The sequence below is a fragment of the Peromyscus maniculatus genome, chromosome 1 (genome assembly GCF_049852395.1).
Source record: "Peromyscus maniculatus bairdii isolate BWxNUB_F1_BW_parent chromosome 1, HU_Pman_BW_mat_3.1, whole genome shotgun sequence".
Classification (NCBI taxonomy): Eukaryota; Metazoa; Chordata; class Mammalia; order Rodentia; family Cricetidae; genus Peromyscus; species Peromyscus maniculatus.
In genome coordinates, this window is record NC_134852.1 from 98325666 (window position 1) to 98342988 (window position 17323).

General features: G+C 38.4%; 1 protein-coding gene across 3 annotated transcripts in view; it reads right to left on the minus strand.

Annotated features, from left to right (window-relative positions):
* Folh1 (folate hydrolase 1) overlaps nucleotides 1-629 on the minus strand; it is a 69846-nt gene extending 69217 nt beyond the window's left edge. For 2 of the 3 annotated variants that reach the window (XM_076546651.1, XM_076546655.1), the window contains exon 1: nucleotides 381-629. In XM_076546651.1, coding sequence (XP_076402766.1) covers nucleotides 381-501 — 121 coding nt within the window. In that variant the 5' untranslated portion in view covers nucleotides 502-629. The remainder of the gene's footprint in view (nucleotides 1-380) is intronic. The other variant, XM_006995721.4, reaches the window with a different exon arrangement.
* Between the last annotated feature and the right edge of the window lie 16694 nt (nucleotides 630-17323).

Sequence of the window (17323 nt, forward strand, 5' to 3'; positions counted from 1 at the left end):
TCAATGCCAAGCTTGCTGATTGATCTGGATCTGCAGCCATTGGGGATCTCTTCTGAGAAGTGTGGCGGCGTCTTGCAGGGTTTCAGTACCTCAAACCTAGCTCTAGTTCCGTGTTTTTGTTTTTAAAATCTGGCTTAAATCTGTGTAGCTCAATCCTACAAGCAGTTTATTCAAAACTCAATCCGGCACCAACGCCAGCAAATCACCGCTTAACTAACAGGGATTGCTCCCTCCTTCCCCCACCCAAATCAGACATTCCGGGGAGACCCACGACAGACAGGATCGCTTCTGGTGCAGACGGAGCTGCAGAGTGCAGAAGGGAAGAAAAAAGGGGGTCGCCGAGTTGGGATTCTGGGGTTTGCACAGCAAATGCACCCTACCAAAGACGAAGCCAATGATGAAGATTCCGGAGAAAGCCAGCACCAGTGTTCCGACGCAAAGCCAGCGCTGGCGGCGTCCAGGGCCCAGCACAGAGTCACTGTCCTGCAGCGGATTCCACATCTCAAGCAACTCTGGTCTTCCTTGCCCCTCAGGTCTCCTGTGGCCCCGCAGCAGCGCCTCTGCTGGCCAAAATTTCCTCCCACTACTGCCCTGGGGAAGAGGAGTATTGCGGAGACTTTCTCCTCCCCCAGATCATTCTGGCTTACTCAACCAATTGTAGTTAGGCTAAGGAAATGTCTGCCCCCTAAAAAGAAAACTCAGCCTCTTTTAAGTGACGCCTTCTCTTTGAAACTTTACTGACAGGGACTACATAGAAAGATAAACAAAGATAATGTGCCAAATAGCACAGCCTGTATTTAGGAAAGTATTATGGGCTCTTTATTCTTGCTTAATGATCCTTTTTAACCACAATAAACCTTGTTTGAGGGATGGGAGTGACTTCATCCTAAAGAGCCAACATTTATGCACATGCGTGCGCACTTTTCTTTCCCTAAGAGCTTCTCTTTCTATTAACCCTGTGCTTATGTCTATGCTAAATTATCTTCTTGATAAACTCTAACTCTCCTTAATTTTTTTTTTTTTTTGCCCTCTGTAATACACACACTCATACACACACATACATGCTATTTGGGGGTAGGTAGATAAGTTTAACTGTGACCTGAATATCACCTTTCTTTTCTTAGTGCAGGAGTAATAGATTCAGATAGAAATATTGAATAAAGAAAAAATGGTTTTACTAACCCCTGCCATCAGCTCTTAGAGAATTATATGAAAGTTCCCATAGGATAAGGATTGTTTCTGGCAAGTACTTGGCAAACAATATGCATGCGGTGAACAGGGGTGACCCTTGGGTCCCCTCACGCATATGGTTTGTTGTCATTCTTGACAGTATATCCCTCTATAGTTGGTAATCTGAATAAAGTTATCTTGATTATTTTGCAAACATGTGTGAGATCTTATTTTCAGTATTTTGGATAAGAGGCAAGGACCTGAAAATACCTGGCCCAGACACTGACCACCTATAACAAAAATGCATTGATTTAATTCAGTGATTTCCATCTGTAGCAGAAACAAGAGACAGCTCCATGCAACTACCCACAGCTGCCTGAGGCATTCCTTAATCCTTTATGGTTAACCTGTATCTTTGGCTTTTACACAGAAAAGACTTTCAGGATAAGCCAGTATAGGGCAGAAGTCTGGTTCATTAAAGGGCATTTCTAATATATATAAGAGAGTGGAGGACTTCTGGAAGCAGTTAACCCATACCCCAGCATGGGTGTGGCTTCTCTAAGAGAGTTGCAATTCCTTCTTCCCTATGCCATATATGCCAATATGGTTGGTTCTGAATGAGTTTTGAAGCTATAATCTTCAGAGTGTTACTAACAAACCTAAATGATATAATAGAGCTGATTCTGTCATCCACCTGACAAAACTGTGATTGATAATTTTACAGCATAGATCAGCAGGATGCAGGAACCTAGAATATCTTCATTGTAAACAAAGTTAATTATCTTGTTTGTAAGACTTCCAGAAAAATCACAGAGTGTGGAAGGAGGCTATTCCCAAGATCATAAGCATTTAGGCCTTAGCCTGGATCTGTGCCACTCAATAGTAAATACCTACAAACTTCTATATGAGAGAAATATCATCTCCACTGACAGCAACCTTCACAGCAAATGTTAATTGGGCACTAACTCTCAATTCTCAGCTGGTAAGAGACATAACCAAACTGCAAGATGAGGCTTTCTTTCCCTTCTCATCTTCCCATAATGCTTGCCAATGAGTATCCTGCCCATGAGGAGATAAAGCACCCTGTTCTTTAGCAGAAAGAGTTCATCTACTTATTTTATCTAGTCTGAAATCTAGTCTTATTACCAACAACCATACACCATCAAGGAATTCACACATGTCAAAATCTTTATTGGTTCAGGTCTTTCTGAGTCGGTTTTCTGACTGATGGGACTATAGTGTTATACACAAAACACTAGTTTGTGGGTAACACAATCTCATTCTGGGGCTGCTTTGCACTCCGTATGTAGAAATGAAAAGGGGCAATTATATTAGCTAACCAGTATTTGAGAGAGGGTAAATACATTCTAACTCTACAGCTGAAATGATTTAAGTCTTTTTGAAACGGGGTCTCATTCTCACTGTGCAGTTCTGCTGTGGGATGTTCTGTATGTCCTGTGGGAGCCCATTCTCAGGTTCTTTGTGGCGTTACCCAGCAGGTCCGTATAGAGGATGATTAGGACCATAGGCCTGAGTGCAGGTGTTTGAGATGGTCTGCACTTGGCTGTGCTGGGGGATGGTCTGTATGTCAAGTTGCTCTGATTGGTTAATAAATAAAACCTGATCGGCCGTGGCTAGGCAGGATAAAAGGACAGAAAGGCAGAAGGAGACGCTGCAGCCGCCGCAATGACCAGAGAGGCTGCAGCCGCCGCAATGACCAGAGACACTGCAGCCGCCGCCATGACCAGCAGCATGTGAAGACGCCAGTAAGCCACCAGCCACATGGCAAGGTATAGATGTATGGAAATGGATCAATTTAAGATAAAAGCACAGTTAGCAAGATAAGGACAGTTAGCAGGAAGCCTGCCACGGCCATACGGTTTGAAAGCAAAATAAGTCTCTGTGTTTATTTGGTTGGGTCTGAGCGGCTGTGGGACTGGCGGGTGACAAAGATTTGTCCTGACTGTGGGCAAGGCGAAAAAATCAAGCTACATTTGGCGCCCGAACTTGGGGCTAAAGAAAAAAAGGGCTAAAGAAAAAAAGGGAAGAAAGAAAAAAAAAGGGACTAAAGAAAAAGGACAAATGAACAGGGATAAAGGCCGGTGTTATGAAAAAAAAAAAATACTAAAGACAAAGTCCCTTAACCAAGAGGCGCTCCAATAAAGTGTGATCTGAGAAGAATCCTCGCGTGGTGGTAAAGAGGATTCAGAACTCAACACACGGAGCGGTGACGTCGGTAAGTTCTCCAGGAACGGTGACGTCGGTAAACGCCCCACAGTTCCTAATTCTCTCTCTCAAATGAGCGGCAGCCGCCGGTTTGAGTTACTGGCGGGTTCCTGGGGCTTGGAAGAGAGAGGAAAAGGAACATAGACAGTTATATAAAGAAATAGAAAGTTTAAAAAAATAAAGTCTTTAAAGAGAAAGTAAAAAGTAATATAAAAAATAAGCCATGTAAAGATGGATATCACACAGAGAGTTTGGATTATATTGTCTTTGGGATTTTTAACTGCAGAAAAACATTTGATCGTAAAAGATGTTGAGTTAAACCAATATGTATATATTAAAGATATCTTGACTTTAAAATTTGGATATAAGGATGTGTTACTTTGGAAAGGAGACTCTGCTTTTGTCTCTACAGAAAGCCAGAGGCTATGGATTTGTTCCAGATTAAGATACATCAGGTTTGACCAGCCAAGACCACCTGAAAGGTCTCTGATGACACCATGGCCCAGATGATCCAACATCCAGAATCGTTTCAAGGCAACTGGCTCAGACAATACGGTCTCACGGACTACTCCATGATCCTAAAATTTTCTTTGCATCCCCATAAGATACAGCACCCCCCTCCAGCAGGAAGTAGTTAAGAGAAGCTACGCCCAAATTCCCAAATATACCAAGCTGACTTTGGAGATGTGTAAAAGTTAAAACCTTCCTTTTTAAAAAAAAAAGAAAGGGGAAGTGCTGTGGGATGTTCTGTATGTCCTGTGGGAGCCCATTCTCAGGTTCTTTGTGGCGTTACCCAGCAGGTCCGTATAGAGGATGATTAGGACCATGGGCCTGAGTGCAGGTGTTTGAGATGGTCTGTACTTGGCTGTGCTGGGGGATGGTCTGTATGTCAAGTTGCTCTGATTGGTTAATAAATAAAACCTGATCGGCCGTGGCTAGGCAGGATAAAAGGACAGAAAGGCAGAAGGAGACGCTGCAGCCGCCGCAATGACCAGAGAGGCTGCAGCCGCCGCAATGACCAGAGACACTGCAGCCGCCGCCATGACCAGCAGCATGTGAAGACGCCAGTAAGCCACCAGCCACATGGCAAGGTATAGATGTATGGAAATGGATCAATTTAAGATAAAAGCACAGTTAGCAAGATAAGGACAGTTAGCAGGAAGCCTGCCACGGCCATACGGTTTGAAAGCAAAATAAGTCTCTGTGTTTACTTGGTTGGGTCTGAGCGGCTGTGGGACTGGCGGGTGACAGAGATTTGTCCTGACTGTGGGCAAGGCGAAAAAATCAAGCTACACAGTTCTGACTGGCCTGAAACTCACAGAGAACCACCTGTCTCTGCCTCCTGAATACTAAAATTAGAGGCATGTGCTGCTACATCTGGCCTTAAAATGTTTTTTTTCTTCAATAAATCTTGGAATTAGACTTATAACAGGACTTAGAAGACCAGAAGACATAACAGCATACTATGGTCAGATTATTTCTCCAAAACTTCTGCTTTGTGTTTTTAACCTCCCAATGCAGAAAGCTTCAGTGGTTCTCACCCAGTTAACTATCAAATGAGTCTAAATTCTGGGACAACACACAAAGGCTATCTATACTTTAGACTCTTTCCAGCAGCTCTTCCATTAACTGCCATATGCTAGTGTTCTACTTCCTTACTCTTGGTCATTAAATTCACTCACAGAACAGGAATAATAGTAGATTCTGTCTAATACTGGCATCAGAAGGATTAGCATAGTGTTCTGGCCCCTAGAAATGAATTTGTGGATGGAGCATGCTCCATCCTCCTCTTTAAAAACAAGATTATTTAAAAGTAACTATTTGCCATTTGTTTGTTCAAGTCTTTTCAAATTCAACTTAACATATATATCCAGAAGTTGCCTCTGTTTAAAACCAATGAAGTACATTATGTTCACCAACCTTGAATGAAACCCATTGTTTTGAGAACAATGAAGAAATACATTCCAAGCAACAAAATGAGATAGATACACGTAAATTCAAAGGGATGACATCAGTTGAAATGAAAATTAGTCTGTATAATCTTTGTACACACATTTGTCAAGTCAAAGTATTTTCCTCTCTGGGGTTCAGTTCTTGGGGAAAGAGGCAAACTAACTCTCTGTGTCTTATCTCTAATCTTCAAGAAAGAAATTTGCTTCTGAAAACAATTTAACTTAATAAAGAAAAATACTTCTATTCCAGAAAAGCATAGACTTTATTGTCATTTTTGATTAGAAAACTAGGGCAGGGAGCCCTGAGTACTTAATTAGAGTGTTGCCCAGTTGTTGCTGGTAGAAGCAGATGCCAGCAGGACCTTCAGCTGCTATGGGCACAGATTTCTCAAGATGGTTGCAAAGTCCAGGCACTGAGCTGGAGTCAGTAGCCACCAGTGGTGCCAGCTAGTGCTTCTTTGCATTGAGTATCCCTGAGTTAGGAAGGAAGATGCAGTGGTTACCAGGGAAACCTGTGTTGGGGCATAGGAAATAAGGACTCTGGCTCATTGGCAAAGACATGAAGCATGTCCTTCTCCTTCTAGAATATTCTGATACAGAGGCCAGTGCTGGCCACTCAGTGCTGGCAGTGATCCTTGTCTGGGCATTTGTCTTCGGATTTTCTAGTTCTGGTCTTGAAGGTCTTGCATCCAGTCTCCACATGCCAGGAGTGGCCACCCATATGACAATTACAGTTGGATGGAAGTTGGGTTCCAAAGTACCCTCCAACAGAGACCAGCTTGGGCTTTAATTATTTCATGGAATGCTACTCATGATTAGCTCCTGGGATCTGGGTGGCTGGGCTGTCAGCAGGAACCAGACTCTGAGTGGCTAGCTACTAGGACACCATGTCCATCACATGCTTTTGGACCCCAAGGGTGGCGATGAAAGTGCTGACTACCAAGGTGATGAACTTGGAAGTAGCCAAGTTTTTAAGTCCAGCTTGGCATGCTTAACTAGGTTGTTAAGGTCAAACTTTAGAAGGAAGATGAGAAGCACAGCCACTCAGATCTGTAGCACCAGGAAGACAAAGAAGAGCACCATGAGGGACACAAAGAATGATAAAACCAGGACCTGCTGCACCCCAACCTTGAGGCAGCAAGAGCCATTCAGCAAGCCCTCAACCAGGCTGTTTTTGTATGGTGGCTCATGTTATTCTTTTGGTGTCTCTGGATTTAGTTTGTCGAGCACAGGCACAGGTCAGTTTTGAGTTCCTACTTCTAGGTGCCAGAGTGCAAGGTTCAATAGCCCCCATCACTATCCTGCTCCTAAACACATCAATGAATCTTCTGCCACATCCCCAGCTGTATATCTGCTGGAAGTAATGTTTGGCACACATAGGAAAATTACTATATTATTCCCTGACTTTGTTTTAGTTTGTAAACACGATATTCTTACATTCTAAATTGCTCACTAAATAAGATAATTCTAGAAATTACAAATCCTAATAACCCAAGAAAACTGTTTTCAACAAAATATAGGAGCATAGATTGTGGGATGACTCATCCCTAACCGGCTTGAGGACCAGCCAGCCCAAACAAGTAAAAAAGATACTTTCTGAGAGCCAATCTGGGTCTGCCTAAGGGCCTTAGCAACAGCAGCTGAAACATGATCTGGAGATGACCTGGACCAATGAGAGGCAGCTGTGTCACACAAGCAGATGTGTATTCATCAGACCTCCACCAGGGTGGGATGGAGGGTATGTAAGGCTTGCCTCTTCCTGAATAAACTGAGCTTGTTGTTTGGACATTCTCCCAGAGTCTGTGTGGTTTGACTCTATGCTTAGTTGGCCCCCTTCCCAAAAGGAAACAACAGCACAGGACCCTGCCGCAATAGATATATGATAATATCTTTTATAAAGTTACCTAAAGTTCACCTCTTCAATAATTCTCATTTTCTTTGTGGAAGGTGCCCTAAACTAAGAGTGTCTTTACAAAATATATTTTTCAGGCAAGTTTCTTTGCTTTGGAAGTTTGAGATATAAAAAGTGGCAATATTCTTAGTAGTCAATGAAGAAAATATTTAAAAATACATTTTAGTAAATTTAGAATATAAAAATAAAATATATATTTCCTATTCATTTTTTATTGCTAAGTATTCTAAAAATGCATAAAGACACATAAGAAATAAAAAGCTCATGCACCGTTTTCACTGCTCCCTTTGGTATATTGTATCTTTCTCCAGAGGCAGGTATCACAGTCATTGAGAGGTTTTTCTGTTCCTATACAGCAATTTGTAAATACAAAATATCATGCTATACCATTATTAATTAGTATTTTAAGAAAATGTTTATCATACATATATATAACATCATGATTATAATGGTGATGAATAAACACTTTGCTCATTCAGCAGCACCAAGGTGGAAATAGAATGTTCATTAACCTCCAGAAACCTCTTCACATTATCATGCTGTTACTACTTTTATAATGGGGAGCATCAGCTGTTTTCCTCTTCTGATTCTGGTGCCAATGTTTACTTAGCATTGTAGGGTTTCAATGACTCTACAATGGAATCATTCAATACTTATGCTCCTATATGGCTTTTTCTCCAGAATTTTGTTTGGGAGCTACAATACAATGTGCTAAACACTCTTTTTTCAAGGAAGGATGAGTACTAATTTATAGCATTCACTGGATGAATTCCATGATGTATGTACTCCTACCATAGCCAGTTTAAAGTACTTATGTATTATATAGTGCATCATTGAAAAGAGTTGCCAATAATTGCTTCTTGTGAGCTGATAGGAGCAGGATTCTGCACACCATAATTTTCCATGGGGCAATAGTTCTTAACTTCAAATTTTCCACACTACCCAAGACTAACCAATATGTTCTTTCTCTCCCTCTCCCTTTCCCCTTTCTCACTGTCAGACACTCTCTCTCCTCTCCCCTCTCTTTCCACTCTTCTCATCTAATAAATGTTGTCTAATGTCTCTCATTCTTAATCATTAATAATATACTTGCTCAAAATTTTCTAGCCATATCATTTGGGGTTTACATGTATTTATATTTCAAGATGTATATCTAGAAGTCATTATATATATGTATATATATGTATATATAAATTTTCTTTTTTTCTTGAAAAATTTCAGTCAACTGAAGTGCTATTGGGCAATGTTCACAAGCCAAGTTCAGGAAAGTGTTGCTTCTCTATACCCTTGTTAATGAACTTTCCTTTCACTTGTTATTAAGGAGCATTTCCAAAGCCTACTACTCATCTAAAACCCTCTTTTTTGTACTGATTGTTTTCTTTTTCTTTTTCTTTATTTTTTTTTTGCATTTTCTATTGAGTATTTTTTCCTTTTCTTTTTGATTTCTAGGAAGTTTTATAATTCTTTTTACCTATAATTTTGTAATTTATTTTATTCAGTAACACAGTCTTTAGCACACATACACATAGCTCTACCTCACTTTTCTGCTACTTTCGAATATTTAAAAATCAATGTGAGAATGAAAAGTAGTCATTTCTACTCATTAAGAATTGCTGTGTATGCATGGTGCACAGACGTATTCACTATATCGAGTTGTTGTGGCAATTTAATCTTGAAAAATAGCAAAAGAAATCATGTCATTTGGAAGAAAGACATGTCTGTGTCATTTGGAAGAAAAAACCATGTCCTTTGAAACATTGTTGAAAAAGGAAAACAAGGCAGAAAGACTCCCTTGAGTCCATAAACAGTGGAATACTCACAGAATGTTAAGGATGCTATGGCATTAGAAAACAACCTGAAATCGGCACAGAGAACTATGAAACTGTTTCAAATTGTCTGGAACATAAAAGTACTATCAGTCAGAAGCAGATTGGAAAAAAAATATTAGGAAAAAAATCAACATTCAACATCTTTAGACACTAGGGAATTGAAATCAAAGTCGCATTGGGATTGCATGTCAGCCTGGTCAGAATGGCTCCCCTCAAGAAAACAAATGACAAATACTGGCGAGAATGTGGGGGAAAGGAACAACTCACGGTTGGAATATAAATTAGTCCTCCACTGTGAAAATCTACTAAAAGCCGAACTGTCTTTTGACCCAACTATACCATGTCCATTGCTGCAGTGTAGAGAAAAAGGTCCCAAAAGAGACAAGGGTGGGTAATGGGGGATTAAGTATGTTAATCCATATGGCCATTAACATATGTTAATCCATATGTTAAACATACATATGGCCAAGTATGTTATTTGTATACACATATGAGACTGTGAAAAGGAAATAAGTTATTTTAAAAATAATTTTCGGCCAGGCTGTTATGGCACATGACTTTAATTCCAGCACTTGGGAAGCAGAGGCAGGTGGATCTCTGTGAGTTCAATGCCAACCTGGTCTACAGAGCTAATTCTAGGGCAGCCAGGACTTCACAAAGAAATACTGTCTCAAAAAAAAATTCTGGCATATAATTTCATCCAGTTCTATGGCTTTGCTGAAAACACCATGTGGCTTGAAAGTGATAAGCCTGAGTTGCATTGACTCCATTTCTTTGCTCTTTAATATTAGACTTACCACTTCTATATTCAGAATTTTTACTCTTTGCTTGTCTTGAAGTTTGCTATAAGTAGATAATTCCCATAGACCTCCATATCTCTTTAATGACTGTAGAGATATGAATGCCATTTCTGATTAGTAATTCAGGAAAATACCCCAAGAATGTTGACACCAGAGAAATACAACTAATATGAGTGGATGAAATCACAAAAGCCTAAAAGATTACATGGAATTGTTTTGGACAAAGTCCCTTGTCTGAATTCATGGCAGATGATCTTTGCCTTGTTCATGAGTATAAAGAAGTCTGGAATAAACAGTATGGAAAAGCAAGTTACTTTTAAAAAAATGTAACCACTTTATTGAATATGTAGAAGCATTCCTCAGAAAATCACATAAAAACCAAATAAAATCACCCACAGAAAGTAACAAAGACAGAATGTGTTATCTAAGAATATGACCATTGCTAAATTGCCCAAGAAACCATATTGTATCATGCTTTAAAATCACTGTTTTTCAAAAGCCTCTATAAACAAGATCTTTTACCTTCCAAATATAGTCATTGAAATAGAGGATAATATAATGCTTTACAGAAACAAAGAGATAGTTTATGATTTTGTAAGGTTTTTATTTTTTTTAAAAAAAATTTATTTGATTGGTTTCAGTGAGTAGATTGTTGAACCTAATCATCCATGACACTCAGCACACCTTGTGAGAAACTGAGGCCAACCTTTTAAGGATCCATTTTATCTGACCAAATGGAATGATGATGTGATGCTTCATCTGATACAGGACAATGTCCTACAGGTTGGTCAAATAGATGAATTCTCTACTAGCAGTTGAGGAAGAGACTTGTCATCTCATCAGAATATGAACCTATATGCTGCTTTCCCTATCAGTAACAATTACTACCAAAACAAATCTTGCCATTGACCTAAAAGTACATCTATATTTAAAATTTTTATTTTTTGTGTATATGTGTATGGAATATGTGCATAACTGTGTGGGTGCTGGTAGAGACCAGATGATTCAAATCTTCATGGAGCCTCCTAGCATATTCCCTGGGAATTGAACTTGGGTCCTCTGAAGATCTTGAAGCATTCTTAACCTCTTAGCCTTTTCCCAAGCATGTATATCACATGATTGGGACTGAAGAAAAATACTTATCCATTAAGAAAAACTAAATTTCTGATATGTCTGTGGATCATTACTTTTTAGAAGTTATTTACACTCAGTATTATTTTCCTTCTTTTATTTGTTGTTTATTTATATCTGTAACATTACTTTTATTATATCAGCTGAACTTAAAGTACCACTCCACAACTGTTACCAATGCACAGCCCAAATAAAAACATCAAGATTTAAAACCTGAGTGGCTAGGGTTGTAATATATTTGTGAAAACACGTTCTGAGCAACTCCAAAGCCCTGAGAATAATCCTACAATAATATTTTTTTAAATGTTAATAATTAAGTGCCCGGGCCTAGCAATAAAGCACCTATAGCCCTGGCATTAGAGAAGGAAGAAACAGAAGAATCCCTGGAGATGCTCCCCAGCCAGTCTAGGTGAATCCATGGACTCCAGATTCAGTAAGACACCACCTCAAAAAATAAATTGCTGACTGCCATTTACATGTGCACATGCAGACACATACACCACATACACACACACACACACACACACACACAAATTTAGAAAGCCAATTAACTCACAGAATATATAAATTTAAACACAGAAATGTCTATATAATTGAACTCATCAACTATTAAGAATTTGAGACTTATTTAGTATATCAAAACTGTAATGTATTTTGTTTCAAAGAATTTAGTTAGTATTGATGCTAATGTAAGATCTATAATTGAGTAATTCAATTCATCTTTTTTGTTTTAAAATAGAATTATTTATTATATTTATATTTACCACTACTAAAATATGTAAAAGAAGCTAAGATTATTTATAATAATAAATTAATTTATTAGACACTTAAGAATCAATCTAAGGTAGTAAATTAGGTCCATTAAACATCTGAAGTACCTAATATTTAATACAATGTATTCAATTTATAACAGCTATGTTAATTTTTTAGAGTATTTAATTAACTATAGTATAAAATAAACATTGTGAAAGGTCCTATAAATTATTGTTAAAATTCAGTAGATTGATAAATAGAGTAAGACTCAAAGAACTCAGGCCTTAAAAAAATCACTTGGCTCCAATCAATCAAATATTGTCTATTAAAAAAACCTCACAGTAAAATTCAAATCACTTTTCTATATAAAATATGGTGGTTTAATGGAAAAAGCCTCCCCATACATAACCTCAGGCATTTGAACACTAAGCCCCCAGTAGGTGGCACTGTTTAGCAAGGTGAGAAAGCATGTCACTGGGACAGTCTCTGAGACTATAAACCTAGCCCTAGTTCCTGTGCAGCATCTCTGCTTCATGCTTACAATTAAAGATATGAGTTCTCAACTTCCTGCTCCTGCAGCCAGCTAGGCCTGCTGCTTGCTGCCATGCTTGTCTGCTATGGTGGACTGCTATCTCTCTGGAACTATGAACCAAATAAACTCTTCGCACAAACTCTATAAGCTGCTTTGATCTTTGTATTTTATCATAGCAAAAGAGAAGTAACTAATATATAAACCATGAAGTCCAAACAAATAGGTTCTGGGATTGGGAGCAAGTTGTGATATGACACTTGCTTCACATGCATGCTCAGCCTCAACATTAAAAAAAAAAAAAATGGCTTCTTGAACATTCTTAGCTGTTTTGTAACATTAGGCTTTGTGAAATCTATCTCAACTTCCTATAATGTCCTAGAAACTGTCCTCATCTTGAATTACAGCTCATATTGAAAATTATGGATACACTGGACTTACACTGAATTACTACAAGATTTTTTTTCCTGCTGTCTTCTGTGCTGTCGTGCTGACACAAAAAGCCAGGAGGTGAGAGAAGTGTGAGCACCAGTTATCCAAATTTAATATTTCTTTCCCCCAGTATTTCCCAAGCTTTTTTTTCCTGCTTATATTTAGGGCTTCATGATATAGAGAGTGAACATAAGATCCTTGTGCTTCTGTGATTAGAAATTTTTAAAAAATGAATTAATGTTGGACACTTGGAACAATTCAAAATATTTTAAAATTAATTTAGACCCTGTGAAGCTAGAGATACAGGTAGTTGTGAGAACTTCATATGAGTGGTGGGAATCAAACCCATGTCCTCTCCACAAAATGTAGACAATCCTAACTATACAGCCATCTCTCCACCCTTCACAATGTTATTTTAATGTTCTTCTCCCAAATATCAGTCATATTATATTAAAGGCTAAATTATCAGAGATTATTAAATTTCCTTTCAGTGATATTTTTGTCATCTATCTTCAGTAATCATAACACAAAACACTAGTATTAACTGATTATTAACTACAGAGCCATGCTCTGGACTGTGTTTAATATATATTGCTATATTTACTCCTGATGTCAATCCTATGATTAGCTAATCCTTTTTATGGAAAAGCATTTATCAAATCAAGTAGAGCAAATCACAGAATGTCCCTCTATACACCCATTGTTTATGACTGTGCCCATTTCCAATATAAAGTATGTGTTGGTAGAGAAATTTATAATGTGTTTCTGTATTTTGCCAAAAGGTTATGTCTTATCTAGACTTAGCAAAAGTTTAGATTTGTTTGAAGTGAACAGCTCTTTCATTCAGTTTATTAGCCAGTACATGTAATCACACTCTTTGATCCTAGTTAGATTATGAAGTTGAGCAGATTGGTAGAAGGAAAAGGCCTCTGCTCTTCATGTGGGCAGAATGGTCCTACCTGTCAGCAAATCTGGTCTACCCTTCTGGAGTTCCAACATGATCATATGAAGTGATAAAAGCCTGCGCTTGCTTTCTTTGGCTATAGGGAGCAGGTGATGATTGCTGTCACTTCTTGGTGAGGAATTTGTTCTGTTCCACTCCATCTCCCCATCAACAGTAAGTCAAAAGGAATTGAAACCTCAAAGGAGGTCACTTCCATGGAGCACACTTGAATATACTAGAAAGGTTATGCCACTCATCAAATGTTGATGTGTTATATTTGGTCAACATTTTTCTCAATTCTTCACATTTTTTTTTCTTTAAAAAATTTAGTACAAATTAGTGTATATAGAAAAATTGTGTGTCCTAAATGAATTTACAAGAAAGGGAATGTTTCCAAATGTCAGTTCCAAATAAACAGGAACAGCATATCCTTAGAATGCAAGCCAATAGAGAAGGCCTTATTTGGAAGGTGCAGTGAGGAAAACTGATGTGAAGTAAGGGCCAGGGATTTCTCTGAAATGTAATTCTTTAAATTCAGTTCATGAGGAAGGACTTATTCTTTCTAGATAGTCCCAAGACTTCACAGCTGCTGCTGAGCATAAAACAACAGATTGGGGAATGGGGACTCAGTGGTTAAGAACACTTATTGCTCTACTAGAGAATCAAAGTTCTGTTCCCATATCCCATGTTAGGCTTGTAACATCAGCTCTATAGGATTTGACATCCTCTTCTGGTCTCTTCAAGCATACATACATATTGCACACACACATACACACAAACACACACACACACAGACAGAGAGAGAGAGAGAGAGAGAGAGAGAGAGAGAGAGAGAGAGAATTTAAAAAAGAAGAAATCTTAGAAAAGAGATAGAATAGAATAAGCCTATATGTAGGTTAGAAGAGAAGTGTCTACAACCAGAGCACTGCCAGACCAGGAATGTATCATTGTACTTATTTTAGTGTCGAATTTCTTTTTTCCTTAAGTAATTTTTCATACATCATAGTTTGATTATAGTTTACCTCCTTCAACTTCTCTCAGATCCTTGATTTTTTTTGTCTTGTTTGTTTTGTTTTTGAAAGAAAGAAAGAAAACATGAAATTGGGTAGGTAAAGAGGTGGGGATGATCTGGTAAGAGTTGGGGGAGGAGAAAAACATGATCAAAATATGTTATAGGGGGAAAAGGTGTTTTTATTTTTTAATTTCAAAAGGTTCATTGTATATCTTTTTTTCTTTTCTTTTTTTTTGGGGGGGGGGGTTTCAAGACAGGGTTTCTCTGTGTAGCTTTGCACCTTTCCTGGAACTCACTCTGTAGTCCAGGCTGGCCTTTAATCCCAGCACTTGGGTTCATTGTATATTTTTAACAGCCAAATTAGCAGCCTGGGGAACACAGAATGTCAGGATGGGTTGACAGGAAGCAGGGAAGAGAGACATACTTATACTAGGAATATAGAGCTAAGATCTTTAAAAGGTGTGCAGCTTTCTTGTTTGTTGAAGGTTTTGTATTTGTTTTCCTCTTATTCAGTAGAACAAACTTCAAGTCATAAAAAATTTTTGTTCAATTTTCATTATTGACTTTATACATAAGTAAAGGCTGTTATTGACATGAAACCCCATTGTGGCTAAAGATAAACATTTTTATTCATTTAACAGTACACATCCCCCAACACCACATCAGTGACCACCTGAGCCACAGTCTCCACCTGCACCCAACTGGCAGAAAAGGTGAGTGTCTGAGAGTCCAGCTAGACACCCCTGCCCACTAGGTCCTAGCCCCTGGGTATACATACCAGGCCCCTCCCCCACCAACCTCAGTCCCAGATTGGCAGAAGAGCGACTACCAGAGCCACAGGCCCCACCTGTACCTATTAGAGGAAGAGAGACACCCCCACCCCGGAAGCACAGACTCCACCTGTACCAAATGGGGAAATTGATAGGTAGAGAGCAGTGTAAGAATGTATTCAACAACATAAGAGCAATATGGCACCATTAGAAACTAGTGGTTCTAGAACAGCAAGACCTGAACATCCCAACACAGATGAAAACAATCTTAAAAATGACTTTATGAAGACGATAGAGACCCTTAAAGGGGAAATGAAAAATTACCTTAAAGAAATACAGGAAAAAAAATTGGAAGAAATCAATAAGAACCTTAAAGAAAGTCAAGAATGCAAAGAGAAAATAGTCAAACAGGTGAAGGAAACAGTTCAAGACTTGAAAAGTGAAATAGAAGCAAAAAAGAAAACACAAACCAAGGGAATTTTGGAAATTGAAAATCTGAGAAAATGAACAGGAACTACAGATACAAGCATAACCAACAGAATGCAAGAGATGGAGGAAAGAATCTCAGGCCTTGAAGATAAGATAGAGGAAACAGATTCATTAATTAATGAAAATGTTAAATCTAACAAATTTTTGACACAAAACATTGAGGAAATCTAGGACACCATGAAAAGACCAAACCTAAGAATAATAGGGATAGAAAAAAGAGAAGAATTCCAGCTCAAAGGCACAGAAAATATATTCAACAAAATCATAGAAGAAAATTATCCCAACCTAAAGAAGGACATGCCTATGAAAGTACAAGAAGCTTACAGAACACCAAATAGACTGGACCCCTAAAAAATTCCCTCACCATATAAAATAAAAACACTAAACATTCAGAATTTAAAAAAAAAAAGAATATTAAGAGCTGCAAAGGAAAAAGGTCAAGTAACATATAAAGGCAGACCCATTAGAATAACACTGGACTTCTCAGTGGAGACTCTGAAAGCCTGTACATATGCTTTGCAGACACTAAGAGACCATGGATGCCAGCCCAGACTACTATACCCAGAAAAACTTTCAATCACCATAGACAAAAAAAACAAGATATTTCATGACAAAATCAGATTTAAACAATACCTATCCACAAATCTAGCCCTACTGAAAGTACTAGAAAGAAAACTCCAACCCAAGGAAGTTAGCTGTACCCATAAAATTGCAGCCAATAGATAACCTCACACCAGCAAATTCCAAGGAAGGGAAACACACACACACACACATACACACACACACACACACACACACACACACACACACACACACACACACACTACACCACCACTAACAAAACCAAAGATAACAGGAATTAACAATCACTGGTCATTTGATATCCCTGAATATCAATGGTATCAATTCACCTATAAAAAGACACAGGCTAACAGAATGGGTTCAAACACAGGACCCATCCTTCTGCTGCAAGAAACACACTTCAAACTCAAAGACAGACATTACCTCTGAGTAAAGGGTTGAGAAAAATTTTTCAATCAAATGGACCTAAGAACAAGCTGGTGTACCTATCCTAATATCCAACAAAAATAAACTTCAAACTAAAATCAATCAAAAGAGATGGAGAACATTTAATATTCATCACAGGAAAAATCCATCAAGATGAAGTCTCAATTCTGAACATCCATGCCCCAAATGCAAGGGCACAAACATTTGTAAAAGTCACACATGAAAACTCACACAATAATAGTGGGAGACTTCAACACCCCATTCTCACCACTGGACAGGTCTGCCAGTCAGAAACTTAATACAGAAATGAGGGAACTAACAGATGTTATGACTCAAACGGGCTTAACAGACATCTATAGAACATTTC